Raw genomic sequence first — 23,665 nt, 5'->3', positions numbered from 1 at the left:
ATGTACACACATATGGAATATATTATATAATGAATAAAGGTTAAATTTTCGTACAAGTTTTGTTGTTGTTCTAAACCTCTCGTCTAACAAGTATTTAGTGATACGGATACTATTTTAATGCGTTTATAGGCCATCACTGGTTTAGAACTGATTAAATACGTATACTGTTTTAATCCTTTATAAGCAATCAATGGTCTAGAGTTGAAGCCCAGATGGCTTTTTTTGGACATGGATTGAAGTCAGCAACAGAATCAGCAATACCATATGCGAGAGAGAATTTCAGGGGGGATAACTCTGGGGCGCTTATTGACACAGCTATAAACGGGCAACAACCTTTGGCGCTGTATGGTTAATCTAAGCCTGCATTCAGAGAGTGTGAAGATATCCTCTGTAGAAATGAGCCAGTTTGACTTCATGAATTATGGAGTATCTCCAGGATTCAAGCATGTGAGATGTGGTCAGGAGGTATCGGATCTTTCTTCTGTTATGGTTACTGGGGGGCTGGGAGATGGTCTCGTCCCCCCTGAAAAACATATATATAACAAAACGCACTCAGAGCACATGTTTCGCTCTCTGCATTCACTTTACATCACTGCCACCACTAGTAAATTTTGTAGAGAAATCTTGAACCATGCCGAGGTCACGGGGGTTGAGATGATGAGGCAGGAAGTGATGTCAGAATATACAAAAACTCCGTTTTAACCGTTGTTTCTAATAACACTTTATACACATGGATTCTCTTCATCTAAAGTATACACAACATGATTCTTTGTGATACGGGAACCAATTTTATTGATTAAATATTTCCGCGCATGAGCATCAGTGGTGAGGCTAAGCCTAAATACGCCTATGTGCGTCACACCGGCTCCAAATGTCAAGCTTGTCCAGTGGTGGCAGTGCTGTAAAGCGGGCATAGAGAGCGGCACGTTCGCTGTAAGGAGTCTGTGAACGCATATGTTCATTCATTCTGTGAGTTCATGACGTCACCATTGGTTTCACTTGAAATGATATGAAAAGTAACGCCGTCACAAGAAGAGGTGAGGGTGGGACATCAGATGTCATGTATACAACCATATCCCTAACCAGCCAGCCATAATGGTCATGTTCATATATCCAAATTTGGCGACACTTTCATGATGAGCAACAGCTTCGATTGACACAGCTTCAAGGTTTCTCCATCATTTCAAGTGATAGCTAACAACATGGAATGGGTAAATGTGGGGAAAATATGTATTTTCATACCAGCAAAAGTTGGATTACGCTGTACAACAATGAAATGTGATCCTATGACATGCTGTTTACCAGTCTCTGTAGTTTAGAGTTCTTCGTCCTCTTAATATTTGGGTACAGTTGATGCCACAATTTCCAAATTGTCTAAATCATTCTCTCCATCCTTTCCCTAACTCTCACCAGTTAAGTGCTAAAGTTATAGGGTTTGTTCACTTTTGTTTCTTGTCAAGAGAGCAGAAGCCTAATGGAAACGAGTCGCATCGCCTTAAAATTTATGCTATGGTCGTTTTGCAATATATTGATTTTTATGTCAACACTGTATTTGTAGGGCTGCCTTACTATCAATTAGGAGGATCCTGTAACTTTTAATGATTAACACCAGTCCCGTAGGCATTGTCTGTTATTTACTGCCAAAAGAGGCATATTTTCAGGTTGCAGACCACTGAAGATTTGTTCACCATGATATTTTGTGTTCACCATGTTGTTTTATCCATTACCGACATACCATGAAGAATATGATGTTTTCCGGCATTTTATGTACATACATATATGTTAGGCTAAAGTCTAAAGCATCACAAAGGCTGCTCAGATAATCAAAACTAGTTCCGATGATGGGAATTACCTTAAAACTACAACAACTATCCTATAGAACATCGTATGTAGTATTTGATGATTCAAACCGTTCATGTTGTCATTAGGCTGTACATACTTTGCATTCAAAGAAAAATTGGTGTGCAATTATTCAGATGTGCTGAATTGAGGATTCCTGATGGTTTGACGGTTATTACTTTAACCTGAATGTATACATGAAAAAGATATGCTGTGTGTGTCATCTTGAGAAGCAGTGTACTCGGCATGTATATGGATGAATAGAGAATTGCATCAAAGATGGGTTTGTAATTATTTGGTACCTGTGTTCTCTGGCTATACACGTGGCAGTTTATGTAACATGAAGAATTAAACACTATTATAAAACTCTTTACTCTTGTTGCTAAAAAATGAATTGACTGTTTACATGCTTGATTTTTGTGATTCTTCCTTCGGGAATGAAAATAGGGGTAGGCAGTGATTGCTACAGAATTTGTTTACAGTATTTTCAATTTTTTGCTGTACGTTACATGTGCTTGTTGTACATTACAATCACTTGGAATTTAACCTAAATGCTTACAGGAGAAATCCAGAATTGAAAATGGATTCCTTTGAGTACATAACTTTGTGGGCTAATCCGCCAGACAAATCTATAGATTCAAGAACGTAGGACGCCGTTATTGCCAAACCTATGGGGCGAAGTTTTCACTACATGAGTCCTCTTACACAAGTTTCAATGCTGTGTACAAAGTTTACAAACAAGTGCTTTTTCTTCGAGTTCAGAATACTGAAATACCTTTACTTGTCATGACTTTGCGCGTTTGAAAACTGTGACGGCATGACGTCATAATGTCATCATCTAATTAAAAATTTTGATGAGCTCAAGTTTTAAACAAAAATCTAATTTTGTTTTCTCTGTGCTTTCCTTCGTTTCTTGTAACCAAGTATAACGCTTTTCAATTTTACTGCCTGGAAATATCCTTTAATTCTGAACTTCTAAGTACGCCTCTTCCGCAGTCATATTTATATTTTTATCAGCCTGTAAATACCTATGGCATCGACACGGATAGCAAACGTTTTTTTTTTTCAGCAGGTCTTACACTCTCAGTGACTTAAACAATTCAGGGTTCAGAAATGTGTAGTTTATATTCCAAAAGAACGTTAACGTAAATATGAGTTGCATATTTGTGTGACAAATGACTTGCTTGTATCCCTGTCTGGAAAAAAATGATTACCTATCTCTTGGATTGGAATTTCTCCATTTGTTTTACTTATAATAATATTGTCAAAGAGTGAAACTTTCTGGGTTGGGTTCCCACTTCAAATACCCATAGAACTGATTGCTTCTAAGGCGTGAGAAGCGTTAGCTGGTCTGTTACACCTCTCCTCTTGCCTCAAGGTAAGAAAATGCTTTTGCAGTGGTGAAGGTTTGATGTTAATAAATAGGAGCTGACATACGCAAATGATACGCAAATGATACTGGTGCAACAATCATGAGTAAGTCTGTGATCAATCCTCAGGTATTTCTGTGACCATTTATTGTATTTGCCAATTTGTTGTTTTGGCAGTGGATTTGTTATCGAACAGCGTAGATAATAAATAAAATACATTTTGATACAACCAGAGATAGGTTTTTTTTATGTCAAGTGTTCACATTGTGCGATTTGTCGGATTCAACAAGTCGGATGAGAACGGAATTAAAGCTATTTGTTAAATTGCGGCTTGCCCACTTGTCAACGCACCCTGTGGAATGGAGCTTGATCTATTTGTTCACCTGTGAACACGGCTTATGGAATGCTGCTTGTTCTATATATCCACCTGTAAACGCAGGTTATGGAGTGCAGCTTGTTCTATATGTCCACCTGTGAACACGGCTTATGGAATGCAGCTTGTTCTATATGTCCACCTGTGAACACGGCTTATGGAATGCAGCTTGTTCTATATGTCCCCTTGTGAATGCATCTTATGGAATGCATCTTGTTCTATATGTCCACCTGTCAACACGGCTTGTGGAATGCAGCTTGTTCTATGCCAACCTGTGAACACGGCTTATGCAGGCAGCTTGTTCTATATGTCCCCTTGTGAATGCATCTTATGGAATGCATCGTGTTCTATTTGTCTACTTGTGAACGCAGCTTATAAAATGCAGCTTGTTCTATATGTCCACCTGTGAACACGGCTTATGGAATGCTGCTTGTTCTCTATGCTCACCTGTGAACGCAGCTTATAGAATGCAGCTTGTTCTATATGTCTACCTGTAAACACGGCTTATGGAATGCAGCTTGTTCTATTTGTCTACTTGTGAACACAGGTTATGGAATTCAGCTTGTTCTATGCCCACCTGTGAACACGGTTTATGAAGGCAGCTTGTTCTATATGTCCCATTGTGAATGCATCTTATGGAATGCATCTTGTTCTATATGTCCACCTGTAAATACGGCTTATGGAATCCAGCTTGTTCTATATGTCCACCTGTGAATACGGCTTATGGAATGCAGCTTGTTCTATATGTCCACCTGTGAACCGGCTTATGGAGGCAGCTTGTTCTATATGTCCCCTTGTGAATGCATAGAACAAGCTTGACACGGCTGATGGAATGCAGCTTGTTCTATTTGTCTACCTGTGAACACATCTTATGGAATGCAGTTTGTTCTATATGTCCACCTGTGAACACGGCTTATGGAATGCAGCTTGTTCTATATGTCCACCTGTGAACGCATCTTATGGAATGCAGCTTGTTCTATATGTCCACCTGTCAACACGGCTTATGGAATGCAGCTTGTTCTATTTGTCCACCTGTGAACGCATCTTATGGAATGCAGCTTGTTCTATATGTCCACCTGTGAACACGGCTGATGGAATGCAGCTTGTTCTATATGTCCACTTGTGAACGCATCTTATGGAATGCAGCTTGTTCTATATGTCTACCTGTAAACACGGCTTATGGAATGCAGCTTGTTCTATATGTTCACCTGTAAACGCAAGTTATGGAATGCAGCTTGTTCTATTTGTCTACTTGTGAACGCAGCTTATGGAATGCAGCTTGTTCTGTATGTCCACCTGTAAACGCAAGTTATGGAATGCAGCTTGTTCTATTTGTCTACTTGTGAACGCAGCTTATGGAATGCAGCTTGTTCTATATGTCCACCTGTGAACACGACCTATGGAATGCAGCTTGTTCTATTTGTCTACTTGTGAACGCAGGTTACGGAATGCAACTTGTTCTATTTGTCTACTTGTGAACGCAGGTTATGGAATGCAGCTTGTTCTATTTGTCTACTTGTGAACGCAGCTTATGGAATGCAGCTTGTTCTATATGTCCACCTGTAAACGCAAGTTATGGAATGCAGCTTGTTCTATTTGTCTACTTGTGAACGCAGCTTATGGAATGCAGCTTGTTCTATATGTCCACCTGTGAACACGACCTATGGAATGCAGCTTGTTCTATTTGTCTACTTGTGAACGCAGGTTATGGAATGCAGCTTGTTCTATATGTCCACCTGTGAAGGCAGCGTATGGAAGCGAAGTGCGGTTCACTACCAACCCGTGAGCGAGGTACCATTGCAGTAACGGGGTAACCAGCAGAACTTCAGGGCCTAATATAATCCATAGTCCTTTCAGCATTCGCCTGGAACCCGGCATTTGGAGCCATTTTCACCGCGGGAGACCAGTCCAAGATCTCTGTAATTTCAGGCTGACCGATCTTGGCGTTGTGGATGTGTATCTGAACAATATTTATGAGGATCAGCCGACCATGCAATGTCAATAATCACTTGATGTATGATGTTGTGAGTTCAAACCACGGGCTACTCAGTATGTTGTTTGACTGGGTTGTACTTTCTTCTCTACACACCGGTGAAAAATTGAAGTCCACACCTGGTTTGGTAAACGACTGGATCGTGTTGTCCGATTATCAGTTGAATTTGCATAAAGATGCTGCTCATAGAAAACTCTCGGAAATTGTAAGCATAATTGTATTACATAAGATAATTTCTTGACACAAAACTCAATTTATGATTTTTTGACACAAAACTCAATTTAAGATTTCTTGACACAAAACTCAACTGACGATTTCTTCACACCAAACTTAACTGATGATTTCTTGACACAAAACTCAAGTTAAGATTTCTTGACACAAAACTCAACTGATGATTTCTTGACACAAAACTCAACTGATGATTTCTTCACACAAAACTCAATTGAAGATTTCTTGGAAGTGGTTAAAATATCCAATAATAAGTGTACAGCTCTCCCTAGTAGAGCAGATAACGTAGATGGTGAATTAGAAATTGTTAAGTTGTGGCGTGGTCAATTTAAAGGCAAAAATTCAAAAATGATATTCATAAAAAGAGTGTACTAGTCAAATTGTCAGCTTTCACAGGCGATGTGCCTGTTGTTGTTGTTTTGTTTTGTTTTGATTTTGTTTGTTTTGTTTCACCTAGACAATTATGTGAAGTAGTTTCTACTGTGACAAGAACTACAATGACCTGACAATGACGGCTTAGCTGCTGAACACGTTTAAACTGCACCACATATCACCATGATCATCATGCACAGTGCCATGCTCATATGCCGGAGGAAACATATAAGGTTTTAATAACTCCTGTTATCGAGAACAAAATGTGTGTTAATAATGAATCTGGTAACTATAGGTCCATTGTTGTAGCAAACGTGGCTTTAAAGGTTAGGGAACTTGTTATTCTACATTAATCTGAGTTGAATGTGTATAGTTCCGATGTACAGTATGGTTTCAAACGTGATCACTCCACTGACGTTTCATATACCATATAATATATGCTGACGATGTTTGTTTGTTTGTTATGCCCGTTGGCAAAGTCTCTCCAGCGTTTGTCAACCTCACATGATATTCTTTATAATTGTAAGAAAACAATATGCTTATTAGTAACGCCCAACAGCTATAGTAGGGTCTTAACCCTCTGCCCCAACAGCTACAGTTTTGTCATACTCCTCCCCCAATACATATACTAGCGTTTTAGCACTGCAACAGTTATAGTGGCGTCTTACCTCACCCAACAGCTATAGTAGCGTCTTAACCCCCTCCCCCAACAGCTATAGTAGCGTCTTAACCCCTCCAACAGCTATTGTGGCGTCATACCCCTCCCCAAACAGCTATAGTAGTGTTTTAGCCCTCCAACAGTTATAGTAGCGTCTTACCTACCCCAATACCGATAGTAGCGTCTTAACCCTTCCCCCCAACATCTATAGTAACGTCTTAACCCCCAAACAGCAATAATGGCGTCTTCAACCTCTCCAAGAGCTACAGTAGCGCCTCAGCCCCCAACAGCTACAGTAGCGTCTTAGCCCCCCAACAGCTATAAAAGCGTACCCCCCCCCCCAACAGCTATAGTAGCGTTTTACACCCCCAACAGCTATAATAGCGTCTTAACCCACAAACAGCTATAGTAACGTCTTACCCCCCCCCCCCCCCCCAACAGCTATAGTAGCGTCTTAACCCTCCCATCAGCTATAGTAGCGTCTTAAACCGCCCCAAAAGCTATATTAGCGTCTCAGCCCCTCAGGAGCTATGGTAGCATATAACACCCCCCCCCCCTCACCAACAGCTACAGCGTATTAGCCCTCCAACAGCTATAGTAGCCTATTACCTCCCAACAGTTATAGTAGCGTATTAATTCCCCCAACAGCTATAGTAGCATCTTACCTACCAACCTGTTATAGTAGCGTCTCCCCCCAAAAACTATAGTAGCGTCTTAACCCAACCCCTCACCCCCAGCAATAGTAGCGTCTTACTCCCCCCCCCCGCCAGCTATAATAGCGTATTAACAACTAAAAGTTATAGTAGCGTCTTAAACCCTCCCAGCTATGGTAGCGTCCCCCCCCCAACAGCTATGGTAGCGTCTTAACCTCCCCAACACGAATAGTAGCGTCTTACCCCCCCCCCCCCAACTGGAATAGTAGCGTCTTAACCCCCCAACAACAATAGTACTGTCTTAACCCCCCAACAGCTGTAGTAGTCTCACCTCCGGCCAGCTATAGTAGCGTCTTAACCCCCACACCCACCAGCCATGGTAGCGTCTTAAACCTCCCCAACAGCTATTAAAGCGTCTTAGCCCCCACAACATCTATTGTAGCGTCTTAGCTCCCCAACAGCTATAGTAGGACAACCCCCCAACACGCTATAATAGTGTATTACCCCCCCCCCCCCAACAGCTATAGTAGCGTCCTAAACCCCCCCCCCCCCAACAGCTATGGTAGAGTCTCACCTCCCACCAGCTATAGTAGCGTCTCCCCCCTACCCGGTATAGTACCGTTTTACCCCCCAACAGCTGCAGTAATGTCTTACCCCCCCCCCCCAACAGCGTTACAAGCGTCTCAGCTCCCACCAGCTATAGTAGCGTCCTAACCCCCCAAAACCTATGGTAGCATCTTACCCCCACCCCACCCCACCCCACCCCACCCCCACCAGCTATGGTAGCGTCTTAATCCTCCCCACCAGCTATGGTAGCGTCTTAACCCTCCCCACCAACTATGATAGCGTCTTACCCCCCACCACCAGCTATGGTAGTGTCTTAACCCTCCCCACCTGCTATAGTAGCGTTCACCCCCCCACCCCCCACCCCCACCCCCCAACGGCTATAGTAGTGTCTTAACCTCCCCAACAGCTGAAGTAGCGTCTAACACCCCCCCACCCCCCACCCACCACCCCCACCCCCACTGTTGTAGCGCCTTAACCCCCACCAGCTATGGTAGCGTCTTAACCCCTCCCCCCCCCCCCCCCGCCAACAGCTATAGTGGCTTCTTGCCTCCACGACTACCCCCACATCCTCCCCACACCGAAAGTGGCGTCTTAACCATACACACACACACACACACACACACACACACACACACACACACACACACACACACACACACACACACACAAAACAGTTGTAGTCTATGACGTTCTGCGGAGCCATCATACTGTCTGTCAAAAGGAATGTGTATTTTAGTGATAGCGATGACATTTACGAACAACGCAGACAACTTTGTGTTAGAGTGAATGTTCTTCTGTTGTGAAGAAACGGGTGTTTAAGTCGTATTGTTCACATATTTATTGTTGTTCACTATGGTCAGTACATTGGCAGAAAAGTTTCAACAAAATGAAAGCAATCTGTAACAATGCATTCAGGTGGGTGATGAAGTTAAAACACAGCTGTAGTGCTAGTGAGGTGTTTATCATGCACAGTGTAGTGTCTTCTGGAGAAACAGACTCCTTGTTAACGAGACTGGAATTGAGTAACAATCAAACGATACCTGGTTATGGACCTTAGATGTCCGTGTTTATTTAGTAATAAGTAGAGTCATACTCTTTATTAAAACACTGTCTGGTTATAAGCTATCATTATATGTAATCTTTGTATTTATCACGCATGTTTGTGTTATATGGACTTAAGTCTACAATAAAACCTAATAATAATAATAATAATATGTAAGGGAAAAATACATTGATCATAAGTTACAACATTAGCTAATCGTTTTGTAAAGTGTTAAATCTAACATTATAAATGATTCTCCCGCACCGCTGTCAAAATGTTCTAACATAATTGATGAAGATAAAATGATTTAACATAGTGAACATTATTACATTTCAGTTTTAACAGACTATATACATATATAGTTCCCACTCAAGATACTACAGATTTTCTGTACAAATGACCACTTCTGCGAACATTATAGGCAAAACTGTAAAAGAAAAAACACGCCCAAGGTCATACTAAAGATTACTGTTTAATATCTTAGATTTTAGTAAAAACTTCAAATGACTTTACAATAGTTATTTCTTATGCAACAATGTTAAAATATTTCTTCACAACGTAAATGTCTGGGTAAATTATTGTAATACAACTTTCAGCTAAAATATTGACAAGGAAAATACCAAGTTTAATCATTGAAATTTTGACTTAAGTCTAAAATTGCTTCAAGATCCCGGAGCGATTATTTCATGTCTGAAAGGGACATCCCTGATCTTGAACAGTACCGACGGTTGATCTGAAAAGAATGATTTAAATCAGATCCGGAAATCAAATACTATATATTGATTGATTTATTTATTTATTTGTTTTCTTTATTTATTTGATTTGTGTTTTACGTCATACTCAAGCGCATTTCCCTTAAGCGACAGTGGCCAGCATTATGGTAACGGGAAACAAGGGTACTGTATATGAAATGTAATTACTCACTTTGTGTAGCCAAACCTTGTAAATTTTCCAAAAAGATTTTTCGGCCAAACCAACAAGCCTATTTCCAATAAGGACAAAATCAAAATTCATATCGGCCACTTTGGTGAGACTCTACTATAGCTGTTGGTGGGTTAGGACGCTACAATATTATTGACAACGCCGCCATTAATGCCGTACCGGGGCCTCATTGGCCTAGTGACTAAAGTGCCAGCGCGGTGCAATGACTCGGGCGTCACTCACTAATGCAGTCACTGTGAGTTCAAGTCCAACTCATGCTGGCTTCCTCTCAGGGTGTAATTGAGAAGGAATGTCAGCACCCTGCGGATGGTCGTGGGGTTTCCTCCCACTATAATGCTGGCCGCGTCCTATAAGTGAAATGTTCTTGAGTATGGCGTAAAACACCAATCGAATAAATAATAAATAAATTAAATCCGAATCAAATTTTGCTATAAGATACCTTATTCGTCATCTGACTCTTCTAAGATGTCGTCACAGAACCATAACATCTGCCGAAGCGCTGTCAGAGCCAACGCGTCCATGACGGGGTCAAGATCTTTCTCACTTGCATAATTCTTGACCAGGTAGATAAAGCCGATGGGGGTGCCGGTCAGAGAGCTGACCTGTTCTACAACCTCACGCACGGCGCGACTCCGGTAAGCGTTCTTCGTGTCCCGGGCTACTTCCGGGCATAACAGGTCAATTTTGGTCAGCAGAATGACAAAGCGGATGTCTGAAAAAGAAAGGCCAAAGTTACATTGTAACACCGGATATAAATTTGATGGTAAAATTTAAAATATTAATCTTAATTCTTTAACGCCATACTTAAGAACTCTTCACTTCAAAACTAAAAAGAATTGTTTGAATAAAATTTCAACCCGACAACCCCCCCTCCCTTTCCGCTTCATTCAACTGTCATGATATTGGTCTAAACATAAACACATAAAACAATGAATAAAAATGATACAATACTCAGTTAGTAATCAAATAAGACCGAACTGTGACATCTGGAAAAATAGGACAAAGATAGGCCTCGTGAAAATTACGTATAATATATTGGATGAAAAGCTGCAAAGTTATTTTAACGATACAGTGTCGACACTATTTTCTCAGCTGTTTGAGACGAATTTTGACCTCAAAAAGTAAAACAAAGCCCAGCTTAGATAATCATATACAATGAGTGCAATGAAGCCTCCTGGAGAGTCCACAAGCAAATTCTGATCAGTGAAAAAAGCAGGTAAGAGAGCAGTTTCGCACACCAAAATGTAATCAGGTCTCAGGAAGTCTATGACATGTATATGTGTAAAGTTTCACAGATCGTAGATATAAAGTTTCATTGAGTATATCGCATCATTGAGTATATCGCATCATTGAGTATATCGTTAGTTTACACGACCCTTGACTATTGAGGTCAACTGTTCGACATTATATCTTCTGCTGAAAGAAACTACTGTCTGCTAAAAGGTACTAACGTTTTCTAAAAAAAAATCTGTTAAAAGAAACTACATTCTGCCAGAAGGAAATATCTTCTGTTAGAAAGAAGTACATTCTGCTATTAATAGGGACTATCAATAAAACATTCTGCTAGAACGAACTATATTCTGCCGGAAGGAGCTGCTTTTTGCTAGAAAGAACTATCAGTTGTTGAAAGGAGTTACCTTGTGATGGAAGGAGCTGCTTTCTACCAGAATGAACCAGCTTCTGTGAGAAGGAACTACCTTCTGTTGTAAGGCATTTAATATATATTCAGTTAGAAGGTTAAGTATGTGTTGTTTTTCTCAGGTTGTCCCTATTCACATGCAATTAAAGCCTGGCTGTTGACGTGGAATATATGAAGAACAACAAACTACATTACTAAAACAGTAAAGCGTTACTTCGTCTCGGTACGGTTTTGTAATTGACTTCGACCTGACTGTATGTCAGTAATATATCATGATAACACTATGTACTTTACCTGAGAATAGTTTTAAAACTGATTAACCAGATTGTGAGATGCAAATTTGCTCACTTACTTCTGGCACTAGCAAGATCTTTGACCAGTGCAATTTTCGTCTGGGTGTCACCAGAGATCATGGTAAGTTTGCAAGAGTCCATGATATAACACAGGCAGTGCATCCTCTGACCGAGCGATGGGGACGGTACAAAGCCTGGCGAGTCTTCTGTGACACGACCGTCGAACTGTCAATCAAAAGTCCAGCGTCAAATACAGCCATCCCAACAATTCCGTAAACACGCGCTCCCATTATTTGATTATTCCTTAAGTGGCTATATCGTAAACCTTAAATCATTGACTTACTGGTATAACTAATCGATTTTTCAATCTCCATGTGTTATTTATAAGTAAGTACATAGGTTATAGGCTTGTATGGGGTCTGTGTGGATGTCCTGGAGCTCCGGTAGTGCATATATGTGACAGACGAGACGGCAGTGTGATAGCTGGCAAATGGTCACACATCACAGGTGAAATACGGCCTCTTGTCAATTTACCTCAATTAGGGTTTCATTCTGACTGCTCATGTATATGCTTAAGCAGTAGCAAATTACACGCCCCTAGCACAATGGCTTAGACAGAATAAAGTAAAAGAAAATGCAGTTATGTTAATTGAAATTTATTAGACATCACTGGTCTGGAAATACTCAAAATGCTGTGTTGTCATCACATTTAACACGCAATAACATTAAAGTGCCGGGAATACATAGTTCACCAGCAGAATCCTCCGTGAAACACGGCCTATTGTCAATTTACACCCAGTTAGGGTTTTGTTCTACCTGTTCATGTAATTGCTTAAGCTGTAGCAAATAACACACACACACACACAACACACACACCCACACACACACACACACACACACACACCCCTACCCCATTATCATACACCCACTTACAAAATTTTTAATTTATAATAAGTTAAAAGGTCAACACCGGTCAACTGTCAACCAAAGTTTGTGAAAAATTCTTTATGTTTGCTAAATCTTTACGTTTGCTAAATCCCAACTGCCCGAGGTCAGATCATTCCGTCTCATTGTTTACCGGTATGTGTAACAAATAGAGGTTATACAACTCGAGTGCCTGTGTTACGATGGATATCAGTCGAGTCTAATAATTTTCAAAATAAGGGCTTATTATTCTGAAAGTTAACAGACAAGAGGGATATCCATTTTATTCCAAAGCATATTATGCACATCTAGAAACACTATCTTTAAAAAGTAGCTTTTAAATGTCTGGGAAGATCATTCTCGCAGTTGTGTACATATACACGTATACCCGCTGACCCAGCTTGCACTGGTACTTGGTAGCGGTCAACTGCAAGTGACAAAAACCTTACACGAGAAAAGCCTATCAATAGAGACCTTTAGTTATGAGTTACAAGTTCAGCCTGTAACTTATAACTTCAAACCAGAGTAGATAAACTAATTGTCGTTTGATGTTAGAACTTACAGGTTATAACTTGTTACTTTTAACTAACGGTCTCTGTGACAGACTTGTTGAAAAGATGCGCGTGTATACTTCGATCCACAACAATACACTTTTATTTCAAAAATCCGTGTCTGATTCAGTGATTGTAAACTTTGAAGATTTAAAAAGTAGGTATAAACAATTTTTCATATTCGTGTGCTAAAGACTTACGTTATTATGAACAAAAAAAAACACACACTTAGGACTATAATTAGCCAATTTATTTTGGCATAGTGAATCATACAACTGACAGTCTGGCTGAAGTTATTTCTGGACTCAGACCGGATCCTGGCCGTATAATTTGACCCTGGCCGTATAATTTGACCCTGGCCGTATAATTTGACCCTGGCCGTATAATTTGATCACATCTGGATAAATTATGAGTATTATCAGACAAATAATCTAAAACACATAAGCATCACTGAAACGCAGTTTGTTGAGGAATCATCTCTGAAACACGCGACTGATTCAGTACCGTTGTAGTCTGTGCATGATTTGTCCAATCCATGCATTGTGTCAGCCAAATTATTTTAGGTCACCTTCTGCACATCATGTTTTATTTCTGAGCGAAGGTATTAACATAAGTCATATTTATGTACACTGAATCTGTAGTATACTTTTCTTAACATTTGTCGCCACGATATGGCTGAAATACTGCCGATGTGGCGTTAAACCATAATCATTCATTCATTCTTAACATTTGTGGCATTTTATCAGAAGTTTAATTTTTACTCTGGTATTTGGTCCAGTAATTCAGACTTCAAAAGTGACAAGAGTGGACAAGAACTACAATCACCTGTAGATACACACACTCATACATTTTACTAAGTTCCGGTATTTTACAGTGAAAATTAGTTATGCCTCTTCAAAAAAATAAAACTGTAAAGTTAGTACATTAACCTGATTTTTTCTTGTTCCCCTGCACATACAGGTACATGCAGGAATGTATATGTTTTAATGTCCATTAGTTTTCGGCAAGTGCAGCTTCACACAGGCTTGTCAACCCTCAGCCAGAACTAATACACCTCACCTGACACAGCTGTCAACCTCACCCTGAACTAATACAGAAGCTGACTCATCACTTCACATTACTGTCAACCTTACCCTGAACTAACACAGATGTTGATTTCTGGCCTTGCATCGCCATGTTACCAATTTCTCCAGAACCTACAAAGATGTCTTCTAACCTTACCTCACACTGTGTCAACGCTACCCGAACTGACACAGGTGTTGACTTCTGACGTCACCTCACATTACTGTCGACCTCACACGGAACTAACACAGATGCTGGCTTCTCACCTAACCTCACACAGCTGTCAACTCACCCAGAACTAATACAGAAGTAGATATATGACTCTACATTGCCATGTTACCAATTTCCCCTGAACTTACACGGATGTCTTCTGACCTCACCTCAACCTCGTCTGGAACTGACACACATGGTGGTTTCTGACCTCACCTCACATTACCGTTAACCTCACCCGGAACTAACAGAGATGTTGACCTCTGACCTCGCCTCACACTGCTGTCAACCTTACCCGGATGTAATACAGTAGTTGACTCTGGCCTTACATCGCCATGTTACATTTTCCCCAGAATTTACACAGATGTCTTCGGACCTCTCAACCTCATCGGGAACTGACATAGAGGTTTCTTCTGACCTCTCGTCACATTACTGTCAACCACACCCGGAACTGACACAGATGTTGTCTTCTAGCCTCATCTCACATTGCTGCTAACCTCAGCCGGAAATGTCACAAATATTGTCTTCTGGTCCCACCATTGCTGTCAGCCTCACCTGGAACTCACACAGATGTTGTCTCCTAACCCCACTTTTTCTCCACATGTTACCAACATCACCCGTAACTTTCTGACCTCACCTCTCCTTAACCTGCTACCAACATCACCCGTAACTTTCTGACCTCACCTCTCCTTAACCTGCTACCAACATCACCCGTAACCTTCTGACCTCACCTCTCCTTAACCTGCTACCAACATCACCCGTAACTTCCTGACCTCACCTCTCCTTAACCTGCTACCAACATCACCCGTAACTTTCTGACCTCGCCTCTCCTCTCCATGCCACCAACTTCACATGGAATGTTTTTACCTTACCTCTCCTCTCCACGTTACCAAACTCAGCCGGAGCTTTCTAAGTCTAAGCTTTGGGCAGGTATGAGTTTTAATGATGAAAGATTAAAATTCTGGGCGAGAGGACACAAGGAGACAGGTGGTGATGAGGCTGCGAGTAACGTCTCCTTGGGGTTGCTAGGCACCCCATCCAGCTACCGGCAGAAAAAGATGCAGATTTTGACGGCCAGCATTATGTCAATATTTTTATGGCTGCTTTCTCACAGGCTGGGCAAAGTATGCACCAAAGCTTATTGGCCACAGAATGTTTTAACCATCGCTAAACGTTAACATTGTCGCCTATGGAAAACTAATGGGGGTCCTGTGGCCACATTGTGCCAATCTCACCCGGAACTGACACATTGCTCTCAACCTCACCCGGGGCTAACACGGATGTTGATTTCAGGCCTTACATCACCATGTTGCCAACATCCCCAAACTTACACAGATGTCTTCTGACCTAACCTCATGTTCTGTCAACCCCACCCTGAAGTGACACAAATGGTGCCTTCAACACCTCGAACTTACGAAGATGTTGTCTCCTAACCTCACCTCTCCTTTACCTCTTACCAACCTCACCAGGACTTTCTGACCTCACCTGAAATTTGTCCGAGAGGTGACCGTCTAGGATGAAAGGGAAGTCTGTGACGTCAAGACCTTGGTCCTCTTCCATTCCCATTGTATCGCATACGTAGAATGCAGGGCCATTATTGCCTCCAAAACGTGTTTTTCGGAACTTGCAACAGAAAACACTATCATCGTTAGCTACATTTTAATCATTTTCGCCTTTGACGTATGCTCTTTCATTTTACATTATTTCTACCCGCTCTGCAGCAAATAATTTCTGTGGCACTGAAAATGTTGATCATCATATACATGAGTAAAAAATGACATAATTACTTGTGGTAATTAAAATTTAATCTTCTGTGAGATTTAGTGTAAATATACTGATTAGATCGAAAGCAAAAGGAGCTCGAACATAAAGTATAATTCTTCACTTTACCTACTTAAGAATGAATTTTGAAAAATACATTCAGAAAATACTTTCGAAAAATTTTTTTCACCAATCAGAAGGCAGTGTCTGTGATCGTGTGAATAATGTATCTAATACACCTATGCTTCTAATTTTTTAACCACTCCAGCTCATTCATGTCGTGCATTTATAACTGTTCCTTTCTAAGTGTGCTGTAAAACAGTAATAGAAAATTTAGTTTAGTTTGGAAGTATCGTTTATCCATGTCTCAGATTGCTTGCAGAATGTATGGCCGGAGAGGAAGGCAGCATGAGCTGGACAGTGACCGCGTTGCTGAGAGACACCTGGGTCATTGCCCAATGGCTAAATGCTAAGACACAAAAATTACCCATTTCGTTACGCTGCTTCTACTTTCGCCAGTTTCAAAGCGTGCCGCAAACCTCCCTTTACAAATGGAGTCAATGGTATTGAAATAACTGGACTTCCCAGCACCGACTTGACCAAACATGACGATATTCGCGAACGGAGCGTTTTCCTTCCCGGTAGAATATCCCAGGACATCCTTCTTTAGTGCGTCTCTTCAAAAACAGAAGTCAAACAGAGCATTTGGGAATGGTTTGATTGATATTTCATTGACATGATGGCAGTAAAATTTTTAACTGGAAGAGACCGGGGAAAATATCACCGCACCTAGTCAAGCACCTTATAAACTGTATAATGTGATTTGGTTGAGTGTCTTGTCTGGTGTCTTGGACATGATACTAGTACCTCAGTGCTTGCAACACTAATTTAATTTAATTTAATTTAATTTAATTTAATTTAATTTAATTTAATTTAATTTAATTAATTTAATTTAATTTAATTTAATTTAATTTAATTTAATTTAATTTAATTTTATTTTATTTTATTTTATTTATTTCTTTATTTCTTTAAAGAGGATTCCTTACAGCCTAACGGCCACTAAGAAGGTCTCCTCAACATGACAGCAAGCAAATTATGTATACAGACACAGACATAGTTATAAATGTTCAAGCATGGTTATGAATGTACTAATACGTTATGGATGGAACAACTGCACGTCCAAAACACAGATATATACTTCAGTTAACCACTTTTAATTAGTTCGTAACTGCCTTTACAGAGATATATGATGGAGTGAGATGTATTTAGTAGGCCATTTCAGCATTAACATTACCATTACCATTGTGTGGCAAATTGAGGGCAATGCAAGAAATAATGATAAGTATTTTCTTGCGGATCATTACAAAAAGCGCAAGTAGGATCTTCAACAACGTTGAGTTTAAAGAGATCAGCTCGAAGAGCGCTCACACTGCAAAGCAGATGGAAAGCTGCTAAAGATATTATATAAGGATAATAAGTCATGTGAAGTAGAACTTGGTAGGGTTATAAATGTTTTAAGTTCTTTAATGGAAGAATTACGAATGTACTCAGATTATTCCAATCATGAGTACTTTTCGGAAAAACTGAGGATTCATAGAAACTGAGCCGACATCTAAATAAGCGTAAATTTTCTTTATGCCTCAAGATGTATGCACTGATTTCTGTAATTGGTCTTTATGGTAAATAAGCCGAAGAGAGTCCATTTACATTTTTAAAGAACAGTACAATCCTGTGTTGTCTACGCCGAATATACAGTGGTGTCCAATTAAGTTTAGTAAGAAGAGCCTTGTTTGATGTTCGACGAAGTCCACCTGTACAGAGCAAAGCTGCACGAAGTTGGATATTGTTCGGCCTTTGAGAGAGCGCTATATTACAGTTGTTATATATTTATTTATTTATTTGATTGGTGTTTTACGCCGTACTCAAGAATATTCACTTGTTATATAAAGTATCACCATACTATTATATAATGTTATTATACAATCAATGTTCTCTTTACTCTATTAACAATTTTCAATTTCTCATTGCATTTGTTTACAAGTGATCTTACAAGTGATCTTACAAGTGATGTTCGTCCCATCTACTATTGTGTTGCAAAGTGATACCAAGATGTGTATGAGATTGAACACTCACTTCATTACCATCTAAATACAGTTTTTGGTACATTGGGTACGTCTCAAAGGTGATATTTATTAAATTTTGGTTGGTGTTTTACGCCGTACTCAAGAATATTTCGCTCATAAGACGGCGGCCAGCATTATGGTGGGAGGGAACCGGGCAGACCCCAGGGGAAACCCACGACCATTGAGTATACTTTTTTATTTTTGCATTAAATTTTATCATCCACTGGTTTGCTCAATGTGAATAACGATCGAGGTGGCGATTTATTTTATTTTAGGCTGTAGTAAAATCTCTTGGGATAAAAACGTCATCAGCAAAGATGTTGATATCACATCTAGTATTCACATTTATGATATTTACAAAAATTAGAGAAAGAAGTGGGCCTAGAATTTTAGCGGCACGAACTCGCCCTGGCATAAGCAGGCACAATATATGAGTAGTCACCAAGACCTGCAAAGCCCAGAATCAATACCTCCGATCAATAAAAAGTATCGATCAAGTGCTAGGATGATCGGAAAAGATGGGGTGAACATCTTTAAAGTGAACATAAAGTCTGCAACTATGTATACATAGAAAAAATGTAGTAGGGGTGTAGGAAAAATATACAAAAAAATGTATAAAGTTTTGAAAGCGGAGAATATGAAGTTCAGTTTTCGGGATATGGCACTGATGGACAATTCAACTGGAGTAGCCATGTTGTGGAAGCCCTTATGAAGTTGGCCAATCACAAGAGAGATATAGAGAGATATCGATGCAATAAGTTGGATTTTGCGGCTAGTTCAAGTGTTAAACTGATGTATTTTGAACTAAACAATTATAAGCATGGAACTGAGAACGGCTGCCCGTGTCACAATGTGTAAATGTTGGGCAGGATACTGCAGTAACTTGTCAGGGTGAGCTGGCAAAAGAAAAAACGCCTGAGGAGAGTCATTGCTTGGAGAAAAATATTGTGACTTTGCATTATATTACCTAAGCAAAGTCAGATTTGTTACGAAAATATCTTCCCAAAATCTGAATGAAAGAGTCTGTTATTAATGAGAAGGTTCTGCTATGTTCGGTAACTTCCCGGAAGAACTGCCAGCTAGGCGAAATGCTTACATCCATGCAGGGTGAAGACGAGCAGGGCTAATAAAACACGACTCAACGAACATTGCCCTGACCGAGAAGGCTAAAAGAAACATCGGCCCTTTGAACACGGAACAGAGCTGACACTCTTTGGTTGGGTATCAGGTATCTTGGTTTGTATTTTCTTACTGTCACATTGCTTAATACCGATGGTACAGAAGAGCTCCCAGGGTTTGTGACATCACTCTATATTGCTATAACATGGCAAGATGGCGTCACCAAATGAGTGGCTACGGACTGACGATCGTGTGCCATTTACATTTTTTGATAAACGGTGTAGAATTTTCACAATATATTTAGAACATTTCTGGAATACTACTTTATCAATTAATTCAGGTTTAGTGGCTGACTATGTGCTCACTTTAATGTTATACGCATGTGGGTGTTTATTGTTATTTGTTTATTTATTTATTTGGTGTTTTACGCTGTACTCTTTCACTTATACGACGGCGGCCAGCATTATGGTGGGAGGAAACCGAGCAGAGCACGGGGAAACCCCACGATGAAGACAGAGCTTCCCACGTACGGCCGGAAAGGAAGCCACCATGAGCTGGACTTGAACTCACAGCGACCGCATTGGTGAGAGGCTCCTGGATTATTAGCGCGCTAACCAAATGAGCCACGGAGGCTCCGCAGTCCTCATACAGAAATGACTACTAGTACCACGTAAACAATATACACGCACACATGTACATATATCCACATAACTATAACATCACAGACGCTCACACGTCTTTCCCGATCGTCCAAACACGTCATCGATGTTTTTTTTTTGATCGGTACTGGTATTGATTCTCGGATTTGCATGTCTCGGTGACTTCATGTACTTATATGGACACACATAAAGACTCCTCGTCATCATATGAATGAGGATATCCGTTCTGCAACAAGGAGGCACATTGCATGCACTCTAAGGATTCCTTTGTCGTTATGACTGAAAAATTGTTAAGTACGACGTTAAACCCCAAACACTTACTCACTCACTCGAATGAATGAAAATTGTTAAGTATGACACAAAACCCCGAGGCAAACATACATACACGCACTCATGCACACGCACTCATGTACTCGCACGCAACGCACGCAACGCACGCAACGCACGCACGCACGCACACGCACACACACACACATACATGAATACCATGAATGGCGTATTACACGACTTTGAGACTTACAGCGTATTCCAGTCTACATCTCGCCAGGAATCTATCAACTTGGGTGGAGGAGTTGGGGGTCGTGGAGTACCTGAAATGAATTGTCTTTATGCCATACAGGAAGTCTTTTATATCTTATTTTAAGTCCGTATCCAGCAAATTTACAAGCCATTTAAAAACAAGAGTTCAGGTGAACACATTATACGTCCGAACAAATACATTTGTTTCAAACGTATAAAAGAATACCAGTACCATTGTGATGACAATAAACTCTGAGGGAAAATACTTGACAGGTGTTGATGATTTTTTATGTATTAAATAAAAACAGTAAACTGAAAGGTATACCGTACATAAAACATCATCACATCTGTATCTACCTATGCACCAAAAGTTAAAACTGCACAAGGAAGACAACTGGAGATATAGTCCGGTCATGAATATGGAAGAACAGACGCACAAAATTACTTTTACCATAATCCTCTCTGCCTATTAGGAGCGGACGTATAAAACTGGACAAATGTGAAGGGCGACACATCGTCACATCTGTATCTGTATAGCCACCAAAACTTAAAACTGCACATGGAAAATAATTGGAGTTGTAGCCCGGACTCAAAATCATATGTATTTATGTAGTATATATATATGATGGCAAACTGGTTTCCATGACAACCGTGAAAATGAACTAATGTGACTCCCGGTACATCGTCACCTCCGTCTAAGTATCAACCAAGAAATAAAATAGAACGTGGACAACAATTTGAGTTGTCGCCTGTACACGAAGTTCATGCTTGTCTGTTTACATGCATCTAGCAGATATAAGGGGAATAGCAATCTGGTTACCATGGTAAACGCAGAAATGGGCAAATGTGAGTTACATTGTCATCTGTGTATCCACCAAAATTAAAACTCTACATGTACGTGGAAGACAGTCGGAGTTATCGACACGACACATCATCACATCCACCAATAAATTAAAACTGCACATGGAAAACAATTGGAGAGGGAATGGATTATCATAGGTTAAATGGTATTTGTTGTCACATAATGCGAGTTATACATAAGGCGAGCAAAAATTTATAGATATCACTACTACATGATCCATTTTAGATGGCGAAGGGATGTAGACTCGGATGAGCTGTCTACTTGTGACACAACGCGATCCACATCACGCTCTACAGGTGACTTCGACTAAATTCGGCCCATGTTCAAAGCATACACAAAACTTCTGTATACGCCACCAAAATATATATTTGTATAATGTTTTTATGCCTGGTATGAATTTGTGATTCATTAATGAACATTTTCACTGAAGCAGGACGTCAAGATCAGCACGTAAAAGTAATGGAGGCAGTGGCGCTGGAGGTGACGGCGTCGGTGGCATTGCAAGTGGTGGAGGTGAAAATAGCGATGGTATTGAAGGTGATGGTGAAAGTGGCGGTAGCGATTGCGATGGAGGTGGAGGTGGAAGTGGAAGTGGCGGTGATGGAGATGGTAGATATCGCGGTGGAGATGAAAGAGGCGGTGCGGGTGATGATGTGCATCGTGTGGCGATAGGTATGGTGGCAGTAGGGGTGGCGAAGGCTGTGGCGGTAGAAGTGGCCGTGGCCGTGAATATACAACTGGCAGTAACACTTGCAATGGAAGTGGCGTTGGCTGTGAATTTGGACGTGTCGGAGGAGGTGGCATTGGTTATTGCAGTAGCGGTTTCAAAGATTGTTGCTATACAATTGGCCTCCAAAGAAACCGAAACAAAAAAGAAAAAGAAAAAAGCGGAAATCCGCCAGTATAGGGTTTGTTTCGCCTTGCTCTCAGAGCTCTCATGCTGAACTAGAATCCTGATGTCCGAATATACCCCCTTTTCATCCACCAACATTTACAGAAACAAAGGAAAGACAACCTTAACACCATCACATTCGGTGCTGTGGATTGGGAGGAGATGCATTGAAAAAATCGCACCTACTATCAGATGGACAAATGCGGTGATTCCATTATACCCCCTTTCTAACTTCGTTTAGGAGAGGTGTAAGGATAGCATGACCATGTTAAAACACATGCTGTCAAAAATCTCCCGCCCCCCCCCCCCTCATAAAAAACAAACAAAACGAATGACATATATAGAAGTACCAGGTTGCTCGCTAAAAAATACTTACCAAAACCCAGTAGTTTCTTCACATAGGACGTCATAGTCACTTTGGCCTAAAAAAGAATATGAACAATTTAGTCGATCAACTGACCCACAGACAAATCGAGACACAGCTTCCGCTACACAGTTGCTTGTAAACAATGGGAAAAGAAATAGCTGCAGCATCCCCATCACCCCCTCCCCCATCCCCCCATCACCCATCACCCTCCACAGCTCGAACCCTACCCTATATTTAGAATGCACAAATTCCCTGAAACATGTAAATATGTCAAAGTCAGCATCGGTAAACCATATTTCAACAATAACCCAGCCCCTAAAACCATTGAAGTCGAACGAATGTGTGTATGTGTGTATAAAACTATCCTTAATACACCACTCCATGTCCCGATCGATCAGACCCGACACTGCTCGTAGGTGTTATCTGAGATTAAGACAGACGTCTATTTTAATCCCATGCCTAATATTTCATAGTAAGTAGTTTGAAAGCTCAGCTGCAATGACTGTTGTCGGCTTATGTTACAGTTCGGAGACCTATTGGGTGTGTTTACACCTCCGCAAATTCCATCATCAGGAGTCGACGCTTAAGCAGAAATGAATTTTATCGGGACAGGAATAGCATAGGTATTCACCAGACTTTTGTGCGTG

General features: G+C 40.6%; 1 protein-coding gene across 1 annotated transcript; it reads right to left on the bottom strand.

Annotated features, from left to right (window-relative positions):
• Nucleotides 1-8,904: 8,904 nt before the first annotated feature.
• LOC135480837 (interferon-induced protein 44-like) lies at nucleotides 8,905-23,069 on the bottom strand. The gene is made up of 7 exons (XM_064760766.1): nucleotides 23,028-23,069; nucleotides 20,899-20,968; nucleotides 16,965-17,154; nucleotides 16,202-16,339; nucleotides 12,029-12,194; nucleotides 10,477-10,749; nucleotides 8,905-9,828 (listed from the first exon to the last, which is right to left on the bottom strand). The coding sequence occupies exons 1-6, from the start codon at nucleotides 23,059-23,061 to the stop codon at nucleotides 10,478-10,480; spliced, it is 870 nt and encodes a 289-aa protein (XP_064616836.1). The 5' UTR covers nucleotides 23,062-23,069; the 3' UTR covers nucleotides 8,905-9,828; nucleotide 10,477.
• Nucleotides 23,070-23,665: the final 596 nt, after the last annotated feature.

Source organism: Liolophura sinensis, chromosome 13, assembly GCF_032854445.1.
Source record: "Liolophura sinensis isolate JHLJ2023 chromosome 13, CUHK_Ljap_v2, whole genome shotgun sequence".
Classification (NCBI taxonomy): Eukaryota; Metazoa; Mollusca; class Polyplacophora; order Chitonida; family Chitonidae; genus Liolophura; species Liolophura sinensis.
Note: the sequence above shows the minus strand (reverse complement) of the source record. Positions and strands in the feature narration are given on the sequence as shown.